This window comes from Cydia pomonella, chromosome 1, assembly GCF_033807575.1.
Source record: "Cydia pomonella isolate Wapato2018A chromosome 1, ilCydPomo1, whole genome shotgun sequence".
NCBI classification, from domain to species: domain Eukaryota; kingdom Metazoa; phylum Arthropoda; class Insecta; order Lepidoptera; family Tortricidae; genus Cydia; species Cydia pomonella.
Window position 1 is genome coordinate 46,453,045 of NC_084703.1, and position 24,330 is coordinate 46,477,374.

A 24,330-nucleotide genomic window follows, 5' to 3' on the forward strand; every position below is an offset into this window, starting at 1 on the left:
AGACTGTAAAAGATATACTTTTGAAAGTACATTTTAGAGAATTATCTTTATTTGGAAAAGTTATTCGGAATATTTGGCGCGTTGTTTCATCCGCTACTATTGATGCTGACTGTATGACCCAATTGTCAGTGTTATAAAAAAAATACGTCGGACTAAAAGGTCAGGTTTGGAGCCCCAAGCGGGTCATAAGTCGAGCCTCGCATGGGATCGAAGACCCGTAAGCATTCCAGCAAGTGCTTTCGAGTGACGCCAAAGATTAGCCGGATCACATTGTATCACAATGGCTCCTCCGGTCTGGTCTTTGGAATTGCATGGAAGCGCTTTATGCGGAGCTCGGCCTTCGGTGTCACTTGAATTTAGTCATTGTTCCAATGCCATTTTGCTATGCACGGAAACGGAAGTGCGTTGCAACGGGACGATCTGGGATTTTTACACATACATTCCAATTGAAAATGGTTTAAATTACGTTGAAGTAATTACTTGTAGTACTAAGGAGATAATGCCTTACGAGGATAAATGCATGAATAATATACGTTCTCAAGCAAAAGTACCACATTGTCGCTTATAAGCTGTCAGAGCGTCCTTATGGCAAGCGACAATGTGGTAGCTTTTGCTTGAGAACGACACAAATAAGGAGTCCCATAAGTATGTTCTACGTTCAACATGTGAAAATGTGTCGAGGGTTATTTGTGACGTTCCATGAGTAAAGGTACCTTATGGCAATCGGCTCTTACGCTGCGCATTAGTATTAGAGCGTCGTTAATACGCCGACCGCCATAGGGTACCTTTACCCGTAGAACTTCACATTTATGCTTTAAATGTTCATTAATTACGTTATCAATAATGGTAAATAAAAAAAAAACCTGGATGCTTTTCAAATTAAAATGTATTAAACTCAACTATTTTTAACACAAACAATTAAACAATCATTAAATTTATATTATAGGCGCTTCGGTTAACATAATGTAACTACAGACAGTCGCTATTGGAGCGGCCAAGGCGCTCACAAATATCTGAAAAGTGCGTGTTGTAATATTTTCGAGCACATCGGCCGCTCCGATATATCTCTTGGCGACTGTATAAAAGAACCTCGCTAATCCGGTGATCGCTGTAATCCGAAAGAAAACTACTTTTATATTCACGAAATTTGAAATTTCCTCTCCGACTAAGGGCCGATTTAGACGGCTCGCGAACTCGCATGCGGTTTTAGTTACATTGCGGACTATTGAGGTTACAACTAATTCGGCGACCGATCAAATACCGCAATGTAATGAAACTCGCATGCGAATTCTCGCACCGTGTAAATAAGCCTTAAGTGTAAGGCCTGAGTGGCCACTCGCTCGGCGGGTTTTTCTTTAGCTTAAAATATAACAGAAGGTAATGCGTGAATAGCCGGTTTAACGAGGTCTTCCTGTAGATAGGTATACTATAAATTAATCTACTACATAATTTTTTTTTTCTATAATTAATTAAAGTGCTTAACTATACTTAACTTAAGTATATAATTATATCCTAAAATTTAGAGATCACTGCAATTTTAAATACGTTGTACGACATAATGAGTATCACGTGGATATCATAAAATGCCGGACCAAACTATTCGGGGCCGATTCAGGCCGTATTTGTTTAGGTTTCATCTACGAGCTACATGAGATCCACCAAAAATAACTCTGGAGTTAGTAGTTAGCTGGAAAAATATCGGTAAGGTAAATACGGGTTTTTTTACGGATAAGTGCGACTACGGGATTAGTGTGGTTAGCCTTCAAATTGGGGTCAGATTCTATTGGATTGGTGTTTATTGCGAGTTTATACAGGGGCCCATTTCTCGAACGGTATTAGACTAATAATATTAGTGTTGCCATGGTTACCCATACGATTAGATAGACTAATAATATTAGACTAATGCCGTTCGAGAAATGGGCCCCAGTTGCTTGTTGCGTTTTGTGGCAAATGTATAAACTCGAACTCGCGCAATCAATGTGTATCATGTACCCGTATTGACCTTAAAGATCTAATGTATTACAACGTGTAACGTGTAACACAAATGGCCTCCTAAAAAAATTGTTGCTACATTTACACGTTGCACAAAAATATTGTTGCTACATTACACGTTGCATAAAAATATTGTTATTACATTACACTTTGCATAAAAATAATGTTGTTACATTACACGTTGCATAATAATATTGTTGTTACATTACACTTTGCATAAAAATAATGTTGTTACATTTCACGTTGCATAAAAATAAAGAACTGGTGCAGACTTCTCATTTGACTCATTAATACGATAGATAAATATCTTTGACCCTGATTATTCCTCTCACTAAGTGTTTTGGCCATTAATTTCAATTTTTTTATTCACTAGAACTTGTGCAATTCTCATATTTTTAAGAAAATAAAAATAGATCTTGTACTTGATTTATTAATATTACGTACGGTGATGTTCAGTCGCCATCCGATATATCGGAGCGACTGAGGTGGTCAAAAATATCTGAACACGGACTCTAACGCTTCGATATATCTGATGGCGACTGTTCATTATACATAGTAAACAATGAAAGGGCTTGTGCACAAGTCACACGAGGTTCGATAGGCGGGGGAGGGGGGTCACGAAAAGACCACGAGAGATCATGTGGGGGGGGGGGGGGGTATAATTAAACCTCACGTGTATTTATATATTATATTTTTCGTATATTTTTCTATGGTGAACAACACTAAGAAAAAATATCTACCATATACGTTTTCTGGGTTTTGTTAAACATAAATCTTCACTTGGCACTTCAAAATAGCGAGTCTAAACAAGATTTACTCTATACAATACTATTTATCTTAAAATTAGGTCGAACGAAAAAATAAATAATAAATACACGTGAGGTTATATGGGGGAGGGGGGGTCACCAAATAGGAGGATCACGAAGGGGAAGGTGGGGTCAAAAAGTGACCTCGCGTGATTGATGCACAAGCCCAAAGTGTTACACGCAAAACACTAACTAATGAGATTATTAAGTCGAAAGTAGAGGACCGGCGCCAAATCGCCTTTTCATACAAACGTAGTCCTCATTTTCCCCTCTGGATATTAACATTATTGAAAATATATTGACACAATCGGTTGTATATTACCCACAGCTATGTCCATACGTTTGAATTTTTTCGAGTAAGGGCTCGCTAAAAAAATTGTAATAAATTAGTTTTTGTCCCTAATTTCTACAATAATAAAAAAATGGATAAAAGTCAGGCATAGCTTTGGCACAAAATAAAAAACAAACAGAAGGTCCGTTCCCGCCAATCTTGAAAATATATACCTAAACTTACCCGACTCACTAGGGTTGCTTCTGTATTAATTTCGAATTTTAAAAAGAAGTAGGCAATATAAGTTTACAGACATACATACATCGATTCGTTTATACATACATCTTATCATGTTTACATTCCTTAGACTGCATTTTGACGTACATGACAGTAGGTACCTACACCTACGTAGCGGCGGGGACGTCAAGTGAGCAACGCGCACACAGCCCGACTAAGCTCTGCCCGAGAGTCCCCGAGAACGCCTGTAAATGTAACGTCTGTGTGCGTGCGGCGAAAATGGCACTTTGTACTGAGCGGACTCCTGAGGGCTTACCGCGAACTACGTTCGACGTGTTGCCACCCTGTCACACTTACGTACGAATTTACAAGTGCGACAGAGAGGCAACACGTCGAACGTGGTTCGCGGTAGGCCCTCTGCTCCGGCGCGCGCCGTCGCTAGCTACTTTGTGGCTTTGTTTAATATACATCAAATTATTTAAAAATCAATATCCAGAGAAGAAAATGAGGACTACGTTTGTATGGAGAAGTAGCTGTCCCCTTTCCTCTACGGTTAATACAATAATACTATATTACGGTTAATACATCTGTATTGTATGGGAAATAAAATGTTCCTGGATCCAGAGCAAGACGAGTCGAGGAAAATATTTTGCTGATTTTTGTGCTTCACGAAACATTTACCCCCTTATTCATAAACGTGTACTAAAGTTACGATGCCGCTGATCATCGTTTGTCCCTTTCCGACGTATTGGTATGATGGAAAGGGACAAACGATGATCAGCGGCATCGTAACTTTAGTCCACGTTTATGAATATCGGGGATAGTACTTACAACAAAACAAATTGTTGACTTCTAGGCGGTCTTCACATTGGAGGCGCAATCCCACGCCGCTCCGCTGTAGCCTTGGAAGGCCCATTGTACACTACACTGTACATATCCATTGCAATCTAATTAGAGCCTTACACGAACCAAATTAATTAGCATTTCTTTTTCAAACACACTAAATTATTCCCAATTTACTATAAGACAAGGTTGAAATTAAAAATTGCAATTTTTTTATGGGGGGCCTTCCGAGGACAGTTATACGTGAAAGCGCTGTCACGCTAAGTCACGTAAAGGGTTGTACAGTAGAGTTCATAAATTTTTTCATATTATTGCAATGAATTGAGGTGAAAAAAATATACATATTTATGAACTCGACTGTAGGTGTGTAGCGAACTTATGTATTTTTCACAAAAACATGGGACTACAAATGTAATAAATATTCTACAATTAATTACTTCACTATTTAGTTACTATGAAAACACCAAACAATGAGTGTTTAGAGCTATATATAATAATCTAGCTAGGTACATTTTCACGAATCAAATTACAATATTATACTGAGTAAGCATAATCACAGCCACGGTATTTACCCATAATGTATTTTTTAATTATTTAATCAGCAAAGGACATTAATAAATCGTAGAAAATTACTATAAAATAACTGATGTCTGACCCATGAGATACATTGCCATTTCAAAAAAGGAACCCGTTATAGTAAACATTACAGTGAACTCGACTGTAGGTGTGTAGCGAACTTATGTATTTTTCACAAAAATATGGGTCTTCAAATATAATAAATATTCTACAATTAATTACTTCACTATTTAGTTACTATGAAAACACCAAACAATGAGTGTTTAGAGCTAGGCATTCTATGTTATATAAAATAATCTAGGTACATTTTCACGAAGCAAATTACAATATTATACAGGGTAAGCATAATCACAGCCACGGTATTTACCCATAATGTATTTTTTAATTATTTAATCAGCAAAGGATATTAATAAATCGTAGAAAATTACTATAAAATAACTGTACCCCTAGTGTAAATTTAGTCGATAGCGAAACGTGACGTACGCGTTTGCGTTAAGTCTCATTTTGCATGGGTTTTTGAACAGCGCGCCAAGCGGGACGTTTTGGAAAGTCAAAAATCTCATACAAAATGACACTTAACGCAAACGCGTACGTCACGTTTCGCTGTCGAAAATATTTACACTAGGGGTACAGATGTCTGACCCATGACATACATCGCCATTTCAAAAAAGGAACGCGGTATAGTAAAATGAGAACATTTTAAATTTTGAGTACCTATAGCGACCAACACTAACTACTGAAAACATTTTGACCAAATTCGACAGTATATTTTAAGTTTTTTTTTATGTTTTATTTGGTATACAATTTCATAAAGAGTATATTATACTGAATATCCGGTATATATTTTAATTAATGTAACTCTTAGTACGATGCTGGCTATTAAAGAAAAGGTCGATTATCTCGAAAACCACAAAACTTTTACCTACTAGAGCTATAAGTCCGTTTTGTGAACCATCCTACGGCCCTGTCGGTGGCCGCACGCGAACTGTCGATCAAGATAAAGTATGCTCACCAATCAATATTCGAATAGGGTTATTATTCAACTATTAACAGATTTAACCCCGTAAAGCCGCGCTAACTTGTACAAATTCAATTCGAGTTTAGAATTCTTATAGATATTAAAGAAACTTGGTTCCAAATTCAAAAACTGCCCTGAGTCTGACGAATTTAGAATACCACCTACCAATATACCTTCCAATTATAGTTCAAAATAGTTGGGAGCAATGTTCCAAAACTAACTCGAATGTCTTTGTTTAAGTGTTACTATTATTTTAATGATGCAGTTATAAGGCAAAATATGTTCATAAGTTGTAAAACATTTAAAATAAATCAGTCGCCATTTGAGGTTTTCAGTAGTTAGTAATAAAGTGCAACTAGATCCAGCGAATGCACCGCATCACCTTTCGCGAGCCATTTCTGAAACGATCGCGAACATTCCGTAGTATGTGCAGCGCGCGTTCTTAGCGCGAATACGGTGGTAGCAGAAATAGGGACGATGATGATGATAACAAAACAAATTGTAACAAAATTCTAGTTAAATTGACCTCAAATGAAACTTGATCGACTGATACCAGTAATAAAAACATTTCATCTACCCTATTGCCGCACGATCTGCCAAGACGTGCCTTGCTCGTTCCTCGAAACAAACAAAAGCGAGCTAAGCCTTGTTCTGTATGGTGCATTCGTCAAATCTACCCCTTCTATGCATATGAATAATTTATTGAAAATCAGATTAAATCAGATATAGAGGTTCACTCGTCGTCCTACTTCGGCCAGAGTTGCAGCGACGACGGCCAGCGCGAGGCGTATTTTTTTCTTCGACAGATTGTACGGCCTGCCTCGACCGCCTTCTGAAACCAGACGGACATGATAGTGAAATCGAACGCACATTTAAAAAAAAAATCTAAAAGAGACACTTTGTTTTTACATCCTGTATATTCTACTTTATTTCGTTCTATGGGCACTAAGTGGAATTCCATTGCAAAACTGAGATGTCATTACCCTTATTAACTATATAAAAATTATAGGCAATAGAGCCCACTGCTGGCGCCGAATGGCTTGCCGCGCTCGCAGTGGTGCGCGAACATATACCCTGCAGCCCAGGTAATAAGGGTGAAATTTTGACTAAAATACAAATGTCACGGTTCTTCAACGGAATTGCTCTTGGTGCCCATAGAACGTACTTAACGAAGCACATAGAAATACCTATCTAATGACCTAACTCTCACTTCTGTTGGTTTCTGGTCCAGGTTCCTTACAAAGATGCCCATGGTCTTTTGAACCAATAGTGCAATCATTATTAAAAGCACTAGTCAGGTCATAAGTTCTGTCAAAAAGGTTTTGACTGATAAGAAAGCTATAGGTACAGATCCCTTGTTATTCATATATATGGTTTGAAAGCCTATTTAATGCTGAATTACTTACAATATACAAGGTGCCCGTGAGCATTGCGAGATATTTTAACGGTGCATTCCTGATGGCAACAGGCAATATTTTTTTTATTTTTTTTTCCCCCTTTTTTGAACACTCCTGTACATAAAACGTAATTTTTATTGATGAACAAATAACCTAAAATTAACTAAAAATTATTTGGGGGTAGCCTCTCAGATAATTTTTTAAAATTTTTCGATGTCAATCAATAGGTATGTCCAGACTAGACCTCAAAGTGGCAATACCGCAGTCAAAAATGTGTTTTGTACCGACTTATGGCGAAAGAATGATTTCGAAAAACATTTGATTATCTCTGAAACTAGACCTAATCCAGAAAATTTTATATGACATTTTAGTTTCTAACTATTACCAGGAATGCTTAGTTAAAATGTCTCGCAATGCTCACGGGCACCTTATTATTTAACGTAATTTGCTGTCCCAGTTTTGTATAATTCTATGTAATATTCAGAAAATTTTTATAAAACAAACATGTAAGAAATACGCGTATTATTCTTTTTTACATGGTTGAATCTTACATAAAACTAAAGCTGGCTCTTTTATCTTCTTAAAATATATAATTCATATGTATTAGTATTGCCAAAATCGTAACTGTATGTGTTTTACCAAACCTACTCGTTGGATGGCAGTTAAAAGCAGTTAGAAAAAATGTGACGGAGTGAGTTTTTAATTTTTCTCATTAAGTTATAATCTACAGCTAGAAAGAGATGCAATTACAAGCGCGACAGAGTGGTCAGAAACAAGACGAAAAAAAGAATTGACCCAAATACCTTAGCACTAAATGTAAGACTAGGGGCCAGATGGACCAACCACCATCGGTCTGATCAACGTCACTCAGAAAAGAACTATGAAACATACATACAATACAATAACATTTTGCAAACGTTTTAATGGTAACAGACGGTTTTAAGCAACCGACCCTAATTAAATTTAGACAGATTATTTTTAATAACTCGTTAGAAATATTGGTAGGAAATTATTAATTATCTTACTATTTATTTATTTATTTAATCTTTATTGCACAAACGTTATAGTAGGTAGGGCGGGGCTTAAAGGTCCGCGGGTAAAAAGGTCCACCATGCCTAACTCCGAAACTAAAAGTTCGTTTGACATCGAAGTGACCAGAATGTGAGGGGTTAGCGGGGGGAGTACGCGCGCCGCCTCGCGTAGTGCGCTGGCAAACGCCGACCGGTCTGTACATGTCCGCGTCGAAAAAATCTCATGTAAGTAAGATTTTGCACTTCATTTGCTTTTTGTCTACTGCTTTTATTTAAACCGTTAGAAGTGTCCGCTTGTTTTATAACATGGTTATTTTATATACGGTTTCATGTTAAGATGGTATAATTCTAATGCAAATATTTGTTTGCTGTGTTATAACCTTGAAATGAAACTAAGTCACTACGGGGCATAAAGGTCCATCTGTGGGCCTTTTTGCCCCGTAGTGGACCTTTTAACCCTTATGAAAACAATTTATTTATTTTATTGATTTATTCCAGAATGCGTAATTATAAGAGAAAAACCGAACGGGGGACGAAGTCTGTGGAGTTAATGAAGCGTGCTGCTGAGTTGGTGATAAGTGAAGAAAAATCACAGAGGCAAGTTTGTCGAGATTTTGAGATTAGCAAAACCTCTTTACAAAGATTCATAGAACGTTTAAAGAAAAATCCAGATTCGCCGACATTTGGTTACGGAACTCCCAGGCAAGTGTTTAACCGAGAACAAGAAGCATCCCTCACGGAGTATCTGCTCACGGTCGCTCAAATCTATCACGGTTTAGGATCTAAAGATTGTGCCATAGTTATAAGTTGGGTAGAAATTAAAATGGTAGACATTTGGTTTCTTTTTTATATATAAAAATATAATTGAGTTGATTTAACATGCCTTACTTTTATTTATCTGATTTAAATAACTATACAATGCCATATAATTTTAGTGGTCCTTTTTGCCCTGACACTGGCCCTTCATGCCCCACAGTCGGGGCTAAAAGGTCTAATCGACCCGACTTTCTATATTGTTAATATCTGTCTTGGAGTTGAAAACTGGTTATATTAAAATATTGTCACTAATAGATGAAGAACTACGCTATCCATTGCTATTAAAACCTTTTTCGTAAACATTATAAGTTAGCAGTTACAACCAAATATACGTAAAATGGCCCTTTTTGCCCCGCCCTACCTAAGGCGGACTTAATGCCATGAGGCATTCTCTACCATTATATGTTTTTATTAGATTCTTCTACTATTATATGTTTTTTCCCTAAATATTTTTTTTTGGCGTCTGTTGCCTTCTCTTGTTCGCGGTGCGCGCTAAAGATAAAGATGGTTTATTATCTAAGTAGGAATATTACAATGCGCTTATGAACGTCAAATAAAGCTACACCGGCTCTAACCCTACACCTCTGACCCGAGAAGATTTAAATCCCCCCTCAATTGGAGGAGGGTATCCCAATATGGACCGCCAAGAAACTCGGCGGGACACAGGCTACCTTTAATATCGCAATTTAGTTTCTGGGCTACAATAGATACCAAGTTTATTAAAACATTTGCTCTCACGGGAAGTAGTATCGACCGACGACGGCGGGCGACCGGCTACGGCCGAGGCCAACTCTGCCGGACAGATGGGAACACGAGCGACGCCAGTTTGATGTCCCTCCCTGCGAATTTTCACACTTCTTAAAAAGGTGTTCCTGCTCACTCTGCTTTCGCGAACACCCTGTGATAATGATCGGACCATGAGGAAGCCGGTGTAACACAAATCACGCGAGGTTCGATAGGGGGAGGGGGGTCATGAAAAAACTACGACAGATCACGTTGAGGGGGGGGGGGGGGGGTGATTAAAAGGAGATCTCACGTGTATTTTTCTACAGTGAACGAAACTAAGAAAACCTACCACATGGGTAGATAGTTTTTCTCGGTTTTGTCAAACATAAACTTCACTTCGCACTTCAGAATAGCGAGTCTATTTTACGAAAATAACATCACATTTATAACGAAAGTAGAAGATTTACTATACACAATTGGGTACTTGACACATGTTGAATATTATAACAAAATTTAGATAAACGGATAGAAAATGAACCATCTATTATAAAAAAAGTGGAATTTAAAAGGACATATTGAGATTATAAAAAATTACAAGGCACCAAAGTCTGAAAAAATATTTTTTTTTTACTTCCTAAAAAGAAAAAGAAAATACTGACCTCATTTCTGACCTTTGTGTTGCTAAAATGCCATGAGTCCTATATAGACATTTGATCCCCAGGAAAATCAATATCGATTGACATTATTTCCAAAAAATTGTCAAGTAGCCAATTTATCTTTAAATTTGGTCGAATGAAAAAGTTTCATAAAATACACGTGATGTTATGTGGGGGAGGGAGGGATAGACGAGAACCTCACCAAATATCACCATGAAAGAGGGGGGAGGTCACAAAGAAGCCGAAAAAACCTCGCGTGTTTGTGTGCAAAAGCAGATAGCGTGTTTGTGTTCACAAGCAGAGTTTCAAAATCAAAGCACAGAGTAAAGAAAAACAAACAACAATAAAGTGAATTTAAATACAGTAGAACCCGCTTATGATGATATCGAAGGGAAGTGACAAGTATCGTCATACATACCATTTTGGACCCGGGTACGTCCTTAAACTACGTCCACAAGAGAGGTATGGGCATTGTGAATGTCATCTCGCTTTGTGTGGTAGGGCACAGCACAGCGGATGTCATTCCAGATCTAGAGCAGAGCCCAACTGGGGAAGTACCTCCACCTTACAGAAAACCGCAGCCAAATAACACTAGACCCTACTCATAGTGTTGTGTTCCTGCCGGTGAGTAAGGTTGCCAGAGCTCAACGAGGGGCGGGAGGGGGTTAGGGTCGGCAACGCGTATGTAACTCCTCTGGAGTTGCAGGCGTACATAGGCTACGGATACTGCTTACCATCAGGCGGGCCGTATGCTTGTTTGCCACCGACGCAGTATATAAAAAAAAAAAAAACAAAAAAAACATAGTTAATCAACTTCTTAATAATGTTAAGTTTTCCAAATTAGTCTCAAATTCCTTTGTAAGAGATGACTTAATTTTGTACCTATTGCCAACTTGTCCTTAAGAATAAAAACTAACCCCCTTATTCATAAACGTCTACTAAAGTTGATAAGCCACTAATAATCGTTTGTCCCTTTCCGACGTGTTGGTATGATGGAAAGGGACAAACGACTTTGAGAAATTTAAACAAAAACCAAAATTCGCACAGTAATTACGTCATAAGCGGTTGGTCAATATAAGCAGTCATAATAAACGGATTCCACTGTAAGTATAGTTCGTATCATCCACGATGACGTGCATATTTGTCAAATCTAACCTTTAATAACGTGACATTACGAATCAAGGCACGCGTCTTCGTGAAAGACACGATTTACATATAGGAGGGTACGCACACATAGTTACTCGTACCCGCCACTATGAGAACAATAGTTATTTGTGCAACAAGAGAGGAAGTTGTTTTTTCTTGCGAGTGTCGATTTTGAGTCCCGAGTAAGCGAAATATTCTAATTTAGAATCTTGAGCGTAGCGAGGGACTCAAAAACACGAGATGTAAAATAACTTTGCTCTCGTGTGACACATACAACTTTTCACCTCAATTTTCAACATCAAGTAAAGTTAACCACATTTATTTACAGCGAGCTGCTGAGGTGAAAAGGAAATTGCAATATCATTCTCGTACTAAAGGCATTTAGCAAAAGATACAATGTATGATTAAAATGGTTTACGCTAACAGGGAATATTACGCGAAACTCTGCGTAGGGGGCGCCACTCCCACAATCCATCACAATCTGAGGGTCTACCGAGAAACAGGAAAATCGAAATTTCGTTATCTAACCTCTCTATCACTTTTGCGTATTTGAATAGTAAATTTCGATTTTCACGTTTCCCGGTAGGCCCTTTGGTAACAAATTATCTGTGAAAATTTGTCAAAATACAGTTTAAGGCACAGTATGTATAAGTTGTTCTCTGGTTTAAGATACGTGCTAGTGCTGCACTCTGGTGGCAGAACATTGCAGTAATACTCCCTATAAGGATCGAATAATAAAGGAGCTACTTTGTCACAAGGATGCCTTGTCAGGTTATTCGTATAAAGATACAAGTAAATCTCGCCCTCATGGCAAGCGACAAAGTGACATTTTCTAACGAAACGTTGAACAATTTGCACTTACGTTGGTGCGGGAATACAATTAATTATAGGGCAAAAACGTCGCAAATAAGGATTGCAAAGGAATAATAAAAGAAAATATTAGTACTGCGCGCTAGACGTCACGGTTTCCCTGGCGAAATGGCGCGGACTGCCTGGCCAGTAGACATGAGTCGTTCACGAGTGAATCATTTAAATGAACTGTATCTTTTGATTCAACTCACTGATGCTTGAACTCGCTTAGTAACTCATTTATCTCAGTGTGCCTTGCTCGCTCTCTCCCACTCATGTTTCGAATGAGGCGGCAGAGCGTGACGAGCGAGACGATGCGAATATGTTTCGGAGCGATTCGGAAGAATTTGGAGGGTGTCGGGAAAGATTCGCCATCTTGGTCGCACTTACGGCTGTGTGTATCTGATTGATTCGTCACTCGTGAACAATATGGTCTACAGATCCACTGAGTGAAATGAGTGATGTATATCTCCGCGAGCGAAAGATATGAATCAATCTTTTCAACTCAGTGAAGCGTTTTGGGAATTAGAGATTCCCAAAACGCTGGGACTGGTCAACGGGAGGGGACAGGCGCGCGCTTCTCGATCCTTCCATCACGTCAAACAGACCGGTCGCGAGCTCAGTCCGTACGGAAAAGGTATAACGCCTGGATATGGATGCAATACGTAATGATTGATTACTGACTTGTGACTGGCACGCTAGTAGATCTTGCGCCAGTAGTTTAGGAATTGGAAGCAAGTGACGAACGTTTGTCCACACATTTACCCGGCGCCTTGTACGTGCTCGACGCTCGGAGCTGGATCTGGTATGCTAGTGTATCTTGTGCCAGTAGTTTAGTAATTATAATCAAGTGACAGAAGTTTGTACACACATTCTCCCGCAATCTTGGTCGCCGATTGCAGTTGGAGCTGGTATGCTAGCGGGTGGAGCTTGAAGCCGTATAAGCTGGAACAATCAAATATTTAATCATTACTTTTTGTAATACCAGGTCGGTGACCAACAGGCATACGGCCCGCATCATGGTAACATCGTAGCCATGCTATTTCAGGGGTGTTACATGTGCGTTGCCGACCCAAAGGGCGTCCGCTGGCTGGCGCGGTTGCACGGAGCGGGTGAGCGGGTTAACGAAAAATAGTATGAGCGTAGCTAACTGACGCGGACGCGTGCGGCGGATTTTACCTACCTGGCACCCGCGTGCGTGCGCCCGCTGCGTGCACCCGCGCCAGCGAGCGGGCGCTACTAATACCTATTAATATTACAAAATGTGAAAGGAACTCTTGTCTGCCTGTTACCTCTTCCTGCTTAAGCCGCTGAACCGGTTTAGATTAAGTTTGGTATGGAGGTAGACGAGATAGTTTCAGGCCCGGGGAAAGACAGGATAGTTTTTATCAACCGTCATCAATCCACGCACAGTAAGTCAAAAAGTCTTACCGCATGGATCACGCTCTCTTGCGCATACAGAGTGAGACAGACCTAGCTAGGCAAACCCTCCAACACCTATGGTGGAATGTACTCGATCCCATGGCGCTCTCGCAAACGGCAAAGAGGGCGAAACGCCGGAGTGGGTTTAGTGGGTAGGGCCAAGTTCTCCCCCCTCTCACCAGGAGAGAGGGGACAGGAGCGGCCAGTCCCACACACCCCCCCATCATGGGCTTCCCGCGGCTGGGGAGACGGTGCGAACAAAAAAAAAACCCTCCTAAACGCGCTTCTATACGTTATACAATCTACTGAAGCCTCATCGCCTCTCTAGAAGCTACAGGTATTACTCGCCGCTAAAGTGCGGCACTCACCGCGGCACAAACTTGCCGGGGGACCGCTTGGGCCGGAGCTCGGGGTGCATCATGAACACCATGTGCGGGAACCCGGTACCGAAGTACGCGCCGTCCGTGAACTGTTGCCGCGACGATCTTGGCGCAAACACGTCCATGCATCTGGGGCAGTACACCTTAACCGTGGCCTCGCCGCGGACGTCTGATAAACCTGCATGAAAACTTTAATAAATAAAGACATAGTAAACATGAATGAATGAAAGTTTATTCACAAGAAAATATGGTACAGTACAGTAGATGATATAAATAAACATTGTCGACCCTTCGTTTATACATGTTCACATTCCATCTTTGCCGTTCGTGTAGCTGAGCGGTGCGAGAATGCGTAGCGAGAATGTGGAACGTTGTGAATGTTGCTAAGCGGTGCGAGGATGTGGTACGTTGTGGATGTTGCTGAGCGGTACAATAGCACAGTCGAATTAGGACCAACCTCGAAATCTCTAGAACAGTCATGAAATTTAGTATGTATATAAATTAAAGGCCCCTTTTTCATGCCCACACCATTTGATATTTGGGGACCTCGAGGAATCGCATCCATCTTGGAAAATGTGTACCATCTAGGAGAAATTCGCGTTATACTCAAAATTCTTCGCTCTTGATGAAAATATGGTGTAAGGCAACATTAAAGCTTATTAAATTCTACACTAAAAAGTCCTTGATATCTTTGCGAAAAAAATACATCTTGTTATGGAAAATACTTGCTGAATCTAAGTTTAGCGCTTATACACTTCCAGGGGACATTCTCTTAATAGGAAACTCGGAGGAATATGAATTAACCTTTTAACTATACATTTGTACGCTATCTACCCTAATATTAACATTCTACTCGACTGCGACTTAACCAGAAAGTAGGGTTATGGGTTTAAGTACTGATGATTCAGTACACCCTGTAGCTTAGGATACTGGACGGATTTTTTTAAATCACCTATCGGTAGATTCCTCTTACCCTTCACAGCCTGTTTACACTTGTTTTATTAAAGAAAAATTAAACCAACCACCTGGAGAGGACTATATATCCCAAATATCAAATGGTGTGGGTGTGGGCATGTAAAAGGGGCCTTTAATTTATATACATAACAAATTTCATGACTGTTCCAGAGATTTCGATGTGGAACGTTATGAATGTTGCTGAGCGGTGCGAAGATGCGTAGCGAGGATGTTGGACGTTGTGAATGTCGCTGAGCAGTGTGAAGATGCGTAGCGAGGATGTGGGACGTTGTGAATGTTGCTGGGCGGTGTGAGGATGCGTAGCGAGGATGTGTAACGTTATAAATGTTGCCGAGCGGTGCGAAGATGCGAAACGAGGATGTGTAACGTTATGAATGTTGCTGAGCGGTGCGAAGATGCGTAGCGAGGATGTGGAACGTTATGAATGTTGCTGAGCGGTGCGAGGATGCGTAGCGAGGATATGGAACGTTGTGAATGTTGCTGAGCGGTGCGAACATGCGTAGCGAAGATGTGGAAAATAAAGTGTTTCTGTTGGTTAATGACAAACACATCCCTCGCTTACGCAGCTTTAAGCGGTAACTGACAAAGCTACTCGTTACAATCGTCACTATTTAACAAATTCACCTTTGGAGTGCTTTTTTGATATATAATAGCACAAAAATAAAATCAACTTAATCAGACTTAATTTGAAACTTTGTTATTACCTCTTGGTCTTTATTTTTATGCATGTTCTCCAATTTCTTGAAGTTGGCTGGGATGGACCGCGCACGAATGTATACCCAAAGCACTTCTTGTGAACGATAGGAAAATTCGAGCGTTTGCGCATTCGTTTTTAAAATTTGTTACCTTTACTGACAAATTGGTATGTCGCCGGGCGATCGTAAGATCAGGCAAATCGTAATGTTCCCGTGCAATGTTTTGACATTAAACAAATAGACAGGTAAGGTAGGTTCGTTAGACTGCTTCAGATGCTCGAAGGGAAAACTGTCCAGTAATAGGCTACGCAGGACTCCGTCGACTCAGGGAACGAGATAAAGGTTTTTACGTTTCACGATATGCCTAGGAATTTCACGATCTGCCTGATCTTACGATAGGCCGCTGACATATATTGGTTGTAGACTTACCAAGCGGCAACGTGGCTTGGTTCTCGCAAAAGACTCGCGGGCAGCAGCCAAAGTCAAAGGTTTCGTATTTTTCTAACATTTGCGCTATGCCCCTGTTGATAAACGAAATTACTTAATAACGATAGCTGGAGCGTTCTTATGTGTAGTTTTCAAAGGACTTTAGTAAGAATTGTGGGCTGTAGATGTCCAGTTTTTGTTTGACACTAACAAAATTTAAGTGCGTAACGATCTCGCAGCGAACACGCAACGAATTTGCTTTTATTCTTCTTCGCTGCGCGCCCGCCTCGCTTTCAACTCTCCCGCAAATCACCCATGTGGTTTTGATCTAAGCGAACAATGAAATATTATTAGAATTAGAAATAGGGAGTATTACTGCATTTTTTTTTATTATTCAAACAGATTACACAGTATTACAGTGAGACACTAAGGCACTGTGGAATGCATAAAATATTATTACTATCCTACGAAATACGCGTCTGCCGTCTCACCTGCTAGTTAATATGTATCGCGCGTGTATGAGCCCGTAGAGTACCTCTGAAGCTTTCTCCACAAACGCCAACTGGTTCGCATTTGCGCCCAGGTCATTTTCTAAAACCATACACGAACTATGTAAACACGTATGGAAAAGAAATGATTTCCCCTTCCAGAGGACGGTCCAGAGATGGAGCTGCGCAAATTGGCAGAAGCACGCAGAGCAAGCCGCCTTGCGAGGAAATCGACTAAATGTATGAAAAATATTTTATGTTCGTTCAATAAACAAGTTCAATAATACGATATCTGCAATATTTTGAGACCGCGAACTATCTTTATCTTGAACGCGGCACGCGGCCGTGTATTAGGGTGACATTTTCCAAACAAATTGAAATTTCAAGGAAATACATATATACACACACACACACTCCTTAAAGTAGTCCTATACCAATGACTAAAATTTAGTGCTTGTATGAATTTATCATTTTTTTACCTCATTTGAGCAAGCTAAAAGTATATAAATGAATGAATTTATTTTATTTCAGACTTTTTCAAATCCATATTTTTTGTTAGTTGTTACACATGTAGAAAAATGGTTAGTAAACAATGATGACTATCAATAAATTAATAAATTTAAATTAATAAAACATAAATAATCCTATAACAATATTTTCCGGGTGATAAAACTCGACAACATGATTTTTCTCACCCAGAAAAATAAGATAGGATTGTCCCATCTCTCGGCAATGGCTTTCAGGATGCTGTTGGTGCTATTCCATACCCTGTGCACCAGGGAGGCGACTCGTTTACGGGTGATTGTATAAAAACAATCCGTTCGAGCTTCCGCAAACATTCCCGATGCACTACAATATTTCTTCAGCCCCATCAGCACCCTGAAGGCATTGTTATACTGGACCCGGAGAGCACTGTACGATTTCTGCGTATATCTGGTCCACAGGGCGCAAGTGTACATGGACTGACAATAAGCTTTGAATAATGTTATTTTAACTTCATTAGTACATCTTGCGAACCTGCGTGCCAGCATATTGCAGCGCACGGCCAGCGCTCTCCGTTCCCTCTCCATATCTAAATCATCTGTGAGATCGTCCGTGACCCAGTGACCCAAGTACTTGAATTTTGTAACCCTCACAAGCGGCTTGCCGTTTAGTGTTACAGGCGGAACCTTTTTATATATCTTATTCCCGGCCTTAAACACCAGGAGCTCGCTTTTTGTTTCATTGTACTTGAGTCCATATGTCACGGCATATCTCTCACAGATGTTTATCAGCTGTTGTAGTGCATTGACCGATGGGCACAGCAGCACCATATCGTCGACATAGCTTATATTGTTGACAAACTTGCCTCCGATCGAACAATCGACTCCGGCGCCGCTGAGCTCACGGATCAATCCGTTCATGTACAGGTTGAAGAGCAAAGGCGAAGACAATCACCCCTGTCTCACCACGCACTCCAGCCTGTACATGTTCGAGAGTTGTCCTGACCATCTCACGACATTTGTCTGGTTGTCGTACCAGTACTTAAAAACAGACACAAGGTGTGAGGGGAGGCTAGTCTCGTGTCTAATTTTACGCCAGAGTACATCGTACGACCCCAGATCAAATGCTTTCGATAAGTCCAGAAAGCAAGCGTACACGGGTGTATCCGCTTTAGCGTAGTACTGGACAGTGTGCTTAAAGCTTAGAATAGCTGACTCCGTAGACAGCCCAGGCCTGAAGCCAAATTGAGCGTCGTGTAGCACAGTGTGCCTCTCGAGATGTTTGTTGAGCACACTGTCCAGCACCTTGGCCATTACTGTGGCCAATGAGATTGGCCTGTAGTTACCTCCGTCAGAGACATTCCCAGTTCTATTTTTCACTATTGGAACGACTACAGTTTTCATAAGGTCTTGTGGTAGATAGGAATGTCTGACACACAGAGTAAACAACATAGCCAATACCCGCGGTAGGTGTACACCCGCATACCTAAGGTGCTCGATACTAAGGCTATCGTGCCCGGGTGATTTGCCCCTGGCCATGTGTTTAATTATACAATTTATTTCTTTGGCGGTAACAAGCTCACCAGGCTTGAGGTCCAGTATCATGACCGACGCACGACGCTTGCCTGTAGTGCGGCACCTGCTCGTAGAGTCCCGTCAGGTTGAACTTGATGTCGTCCTCGTGTATGAAGGTTAGCCCTTGATTCATTTGTTCCCCTGCAACTTACCAAGCTCATGGTTCAGTATCATCTCCAACGCTAGCCTGTACTGCGGCACCAGCTCGTTGAGCCCCATCAGGTTGAACTTGTCTTTGATGTACTCCTCTTCCACCTGCAAGAAATATAGAGCTCACGCGAGGCACTTCACAGGCGCAGCAATTTCCCCGTGAGGAGACTCGTTCTGTGTGGAGTCGCGTGACATACGAGTAAACAGAATTTCAAAAATCCTCCTTGCGAGGATATTGCCGCGCGACGCAGCTCGGACTCTTTAAAGTGACCGCACTGTCGTAATGCCTCTGGCAAGGCACTTCACAAGCTCAGATATTTCCTCGTGAGGCGACTCGTTCTGTGTGAACTCGCCTGATATACGAGTAAATACAGTACAAGCAAGTTCGCAAGGATAATGCCGCCCATGCCGCCTGAGGCAGCTCGGTCTGTGACGTCGCTCAAGCGCGGCCGCGATGCCTCGGGCAAGGCACTTCACAGGTGCAGCAACTGCTAAGCCCGCCTAAGCGAGTAAAGCATAGTTCATATAGAATTGGCACATAATTAGCAATGTTTAAAAAGTAATAATTCCATGGCGGGAAAAAAATTGGCAATTACAGTTCAATCACCCACCTTCAAAGTATTAATGGTGAAAATATTTTTTTCTAGCTTTATGCATTTTAAAGTTTTCGACCATGAAAATTGAGGACAGGAGATTGATCGTGCACAAATACTTCGAAACTTCTTATCGACCCCGGACGAAGACAGCTAAGTCACTTAAGATGCTAAAAGCTAGTATTTGTAGGGTCATAAAACGTTACAAGGAGACTCTATCAGCCGACAGGAAAATACAAACTAATCGGAGGTCTGGGACAAATAACAAGATTTTGGTAAAAAAGTCCCAAGGTCATTTAAACAAAATTCAGGACGGTCTATTTATTTCAAAAATTCAAAGAAACTTCTAGAAAGATAAAGATGATTCACCTCAGAGGTGGCTATAAGAGCTATCGAGCAATAAAGCAGCCAAATCGGACTGTTAAACAGATCCGACAAGCTAAAACACTAGCTCGACTATTGTACGACCCAGTATTGACAAAATTCGAATTGCTTGTTGTTGGACGACAAGACGTGTGTAAAACTCGATTTTAATCAACTACTCTGTTCGAAGTTTTATTATATATGGCCAATAATAGAGGTAATTTACCCGAAAAATATAAGTTAGTGACACTAGACAAGTTCGCAAAAAAACATATGTATGATATGGCAAGGAATTTATAATTGCGGCTGTAAGACGTAAAGTTTTATAACATAGTCAACAATGAAGTCGGACCTTTATATTAAAGAGTGCTTAGAGAAATGAGTATTGCCATTTATTAGAACCCATAACGGTCCTGTGAAATGTTGGCCAGATTTAGCCAGCTGCCACTACTCAAAAAAAAGTTTTGCCAATAATCAGGCCAATTACATACCCCGCGAGATGAATCCTTCGAATTGTCCCCAATTTCAATCTATCAAAAACTACTGAGCAATCATGAAAAAAAAAATTAATAATACTAGTCTAATTGTCCAGGGTATCAATTTATTGCGATCTACAAGAAATCAACACGCCAAAAAAGTCTACAAATGTGTTGTACAGAAATTGGTCCATTATGAAAACAGTTCGTAATTATTTACATAACAGAGATTTTTTTTAAATTTATACATATTTGAAAAAATAACAATCATCTAGTGCGTACCAATTCTATATTAACTATGCTTTAAACATAAAAAAAAGTCGCTTCGCAAGGATATTAACGCGCGAAGCAGCTCGTGCTATGACGTACCACGCTCGCAGCAAACACGCGACCACGATGCCTCGGATGAGGCACTTCACAAGCGCAGCAATCACACGCAACCGGCGGGACGGCGAGCGGCAAATCAAGGCCAATGGCAAATAGCCCAATGTATAAATGTCCTTGTTTCACAGCTCGCCGCGACGCGCACCGCTTGCGTCCTGTCCGCGGCCTAATAGGTCAGGTCTAGGAAAACATTTATTATAGCTAACCAGCTACGGCCTGGCTGAAGGCTCGGCTGCATGAAGTTGATTAAAATTATGTTAAGTAATTAAATTCAATACTTTATTGATAAAATAAAATTCTACATGTCAAGTACATTGTGCATATAGCTAAGTTTTATAATTTATTGTTGCATATTTTGAGAGGCAAGACTTAGCGAACCAGTTGTTTTTATTTAATATACATAATTTTACTCACTTGGTACAAGGCAAAAGGCATGGATGGAATCGTATGCGTCAGACACCAGTTTAGATTTAAGCTTTTTACTGAATAATTCGTCGCTCGCATTTTGTTATATACTTTAGGTCCTACCGTATGCATACACTTTTTAGACTTGGCAATAATAATTTTAAACTAGTTTTAGTCCCAAAATTCAGCTACCTTCTACTAGAAAATCATTGTGCAAACTTCTTTACCAACCACCTGAGATAAGTTGCAACTTATTTCATGAGGAGATTCAAACGCGGTACAAAAAATAAAAGTTAACATTACTGCCAGATACACAATAAAAGTTGTGCATTATGTACAAAAAATTGTATGCAGGGTCGTAGATTTTGTTACAACAATGATTTTTAAATTGTGCTGTAGCTGAGAGAGTAAAGTAGAAAGCTTTAAAAAAAATCGCATGGCTCGCGCGGGAATCAAACTGAGAAAAAATAAAAATAAAAATTGTTTTTTTTTTGCCACTAGTTGATACAGTTAATGTTAATGTTAAAATTTCTCACAGAAAAATGACGTCTCACAAAATTTAGTACATAAAATCAATAAACAAATTGTAAAAATCTATGAATGCAGTTTTGTTTATTTTTAAAAATAAAAGAATTTTTCCTTTGAGTAAAATGAGCTAGCTTAAGGTTTTAAGGTACTTTCCCTCCAGGGCCCATTCATTTTTTCCACCCTGTATGTATATTAGACAAAGAGCATTTTGTTTCTTAACTTTTTACGTACATTTAATTATAAACTTTTTTAAGGTATTTTTTAAGCATATGCTTTTTTACACATTGGTTTGCAGTTGCAATGCGGATTTGGATTATGCAAGAGGGACTGTTTGCTTGCCACTATATTGGACGCTAGAGTCAGACCAAGATAAGTTGGCCGCGATTTTGATAGCGCAGACGGTGCAAGTGTCAAATCACATCATAATTCATAATTTCATAGATATTTGACTTTTAAAATAACCAGTGCATTATCTGGGCTATCAAAATGGCTGCCAACTTATCTTGGTTTAACTCTATGTATATTTTTAATATGTGCATTTGCTGAAATTTATCAGACTAACAACAACAACAACAACTTTTAACCTCTAGTAGCCCAAATTACAAGAAAAATTTGTATCAATAGTAATACACAAGAGAATTGATTTTATTTAGCTCCAATTTGAACAAAATGAAACAAATGCAACTCTGTTCCAATTAAATACCTATTGACCCTATGGTTTCAATTAAATAGGCGGGTCCACACACTACACACTCTGTACATACACTGGCTGGTATGTGCATGAGGAAATTGCCTCATGCGTATGCTCGCTTTGTGTGGCCCGCCTAATACCTTGGATTTCATTGAATACATACATAAGGTTTCATTTTCATTAAAGGTACTAATATTAGGCTCATGGGACGCTAGTGGTTCAATTTAGTATTAAATTTAGATCGGCTTTGCTATTCCGATATTGAGTCAGTGGGATTCACAGCAAGGTTAATGGGTGTAGTTGGGTTTCCTTCGCCAAAAAGCATATCGAATGTTGTAATACAATACTTAATATAACAATTATTGCAATTTCGCCATTGCTGACAGTAATACATTTTCGCTTAAATAAGCCTATTATCATTGACATATATCTGAGGACGGGTCTTATTGGACTAAGAATGATGCTAGTGCAGTGGTGTCACTCACGAATTGGAAACAATCGTGCAGTGCAGTGAACAATCGCGCGCGTGATGCGAACTCATCAACCAATCGCGTTGTGGCGTTAGACTGCACGATTGCCTCGAATTCGTGTGCATGAGACTGTTGTACGGGCCCCAACCTTATTAACCGCAAGTCCCATCCTTAGATATTTGTAAATCACTAAATATAATAATTTCACCATTACCGTTCAAAACGAACAATATAATTACCAGAAAATACTTCTTATTAAATTTACGCTTATACATGCGCGGCATTTTTATTTAGTTAGTTTGTAGGAATTTATGAAAAAAATACTTAAGAAAATGTAAATAAATAGCCTGTAGGGTACCGCCCGGTTTTGTATGACTACCCTTCATATAATTTATTTGACTTACCTCGCAAAAGAACTCGTTCCCTCGCAAACTGCAAAACCATGCAATCCATGAGTGGTCCTCAGAGCTACTCATCTTCCTGGAATAAAATTAGAATCCACAATTTTTGTTTCAGTCCAGTTCGATATCAGAATCACTGAAATAACCCGAACGCCTGATTAATAACATATCATTAAAAAGTTTCCTTTCCAAGGCTATAATATAGTTACTAAATATATAAGGCGTATATATTCAATAACAGTAATTTAATTTGAAAGTTTTCGGAGAAGTTGAACGAATCCGCCCGCCTTGTGCCTTGATGAAAAATATAGCCACACTTGGCGTTGATGGCGTTCTTCTCGACGTAGAGAGAGATAAAAGACAGGATTTGACATTGTTGTCAATGTTGCCACTAGTTGCGGTTTTGAAGTTTTGTGTGACGTTTTAATATACAGCGTATATATTAATAATAAATATCGAATCTGAGTTTATTTTATACAATGCAAATAAAATAAGATATAAGTACTATAGCGGCAACAATGCTCACGAGTAGAACATTTGTACCGGTACGGTAATGTACCGGATTTACATGGTGCGTGGGTTTCACCTTTGGTCCTGTGGACCTACCGCGGAACTTGATAGTCTAAATTTTGCTTCTCTATCCCTCAAATGGGCAAGAGTGATAGAGAAGCAAATAACAGAATTTCGATTTTTGCGTTTTGTGGTAGGCCCTCGGAATAAAGAAAAATAGACCGTATGGTAACTTTGAAGCTCTTGTAAAAGAAATATTATCGCAGGATTTAGATCTTTATTAACAAAAGCTAAGAAGCTATAATTGTAAATAGTATTAATTACCCAGAATAAATTTATGTTATCGAGATGTTATCGCTGTATTCTATTCCATTTCAGCCAATGACGTTTATAAAAATAATCTATCTAATACAATTCTGCCAATGGCAAGACATTACAGTCTTAAACTTTTTTGACATTACATGTTGTAACCTCTCATGAAGTCATTGCATCCTCGTGATTTTTTGCCTACAATTTTATTGTTTTCATAAATCCAAGTAATGTTTAAGTATG

The 24,330-nt window shown here is 39.6% G+C and overlaps 1 protein-coding gene across 2 annotated transcripts; it reads right to left on the reverse strand.

Moving 5' to 3' along the window:
* Positions 1–868: 868 nt before the first annotated feature.
* On the reverse strand, positions 869–24,110 carry LOC133525292 (casein kinase II subunit beta-like). 2 transcript variants are annotated; one of them, XM_061861582.1, is made up of 8 exons: positions 23,272–24,110; positions 18,960–19,062; positions 16,754–16,853; positions 16,266–16,357; positions 14,155–14,344; positions 13,236–13,309; positions 9,726–9,826; positions 869–6,572 (listed from the first exon to the last, which is right to left on the reverse strand). In XM_061861582.1, exons 1-7 carry the CDS (start codon positions 23,341–23,343, stop codon positions 9,762–9,764), a joined length of 696 nt encoding a protein of 231 aa, XP_061717566.1. In that variant the 5' UTR covers positions 23,344–24,110; the 3' UTR covers positions 869–6,572; positions 9,726–9,761. The 2 variants fall into 2 exon arrangements, with proteins under 2 accessions (XP_061717566.1, XP_061717572.1); XM_061861588.1 differs by having other exon boundaries at positions 869–6,575.
* Positions 24,111–24,330: the final 220 nt, after the last annotated feature.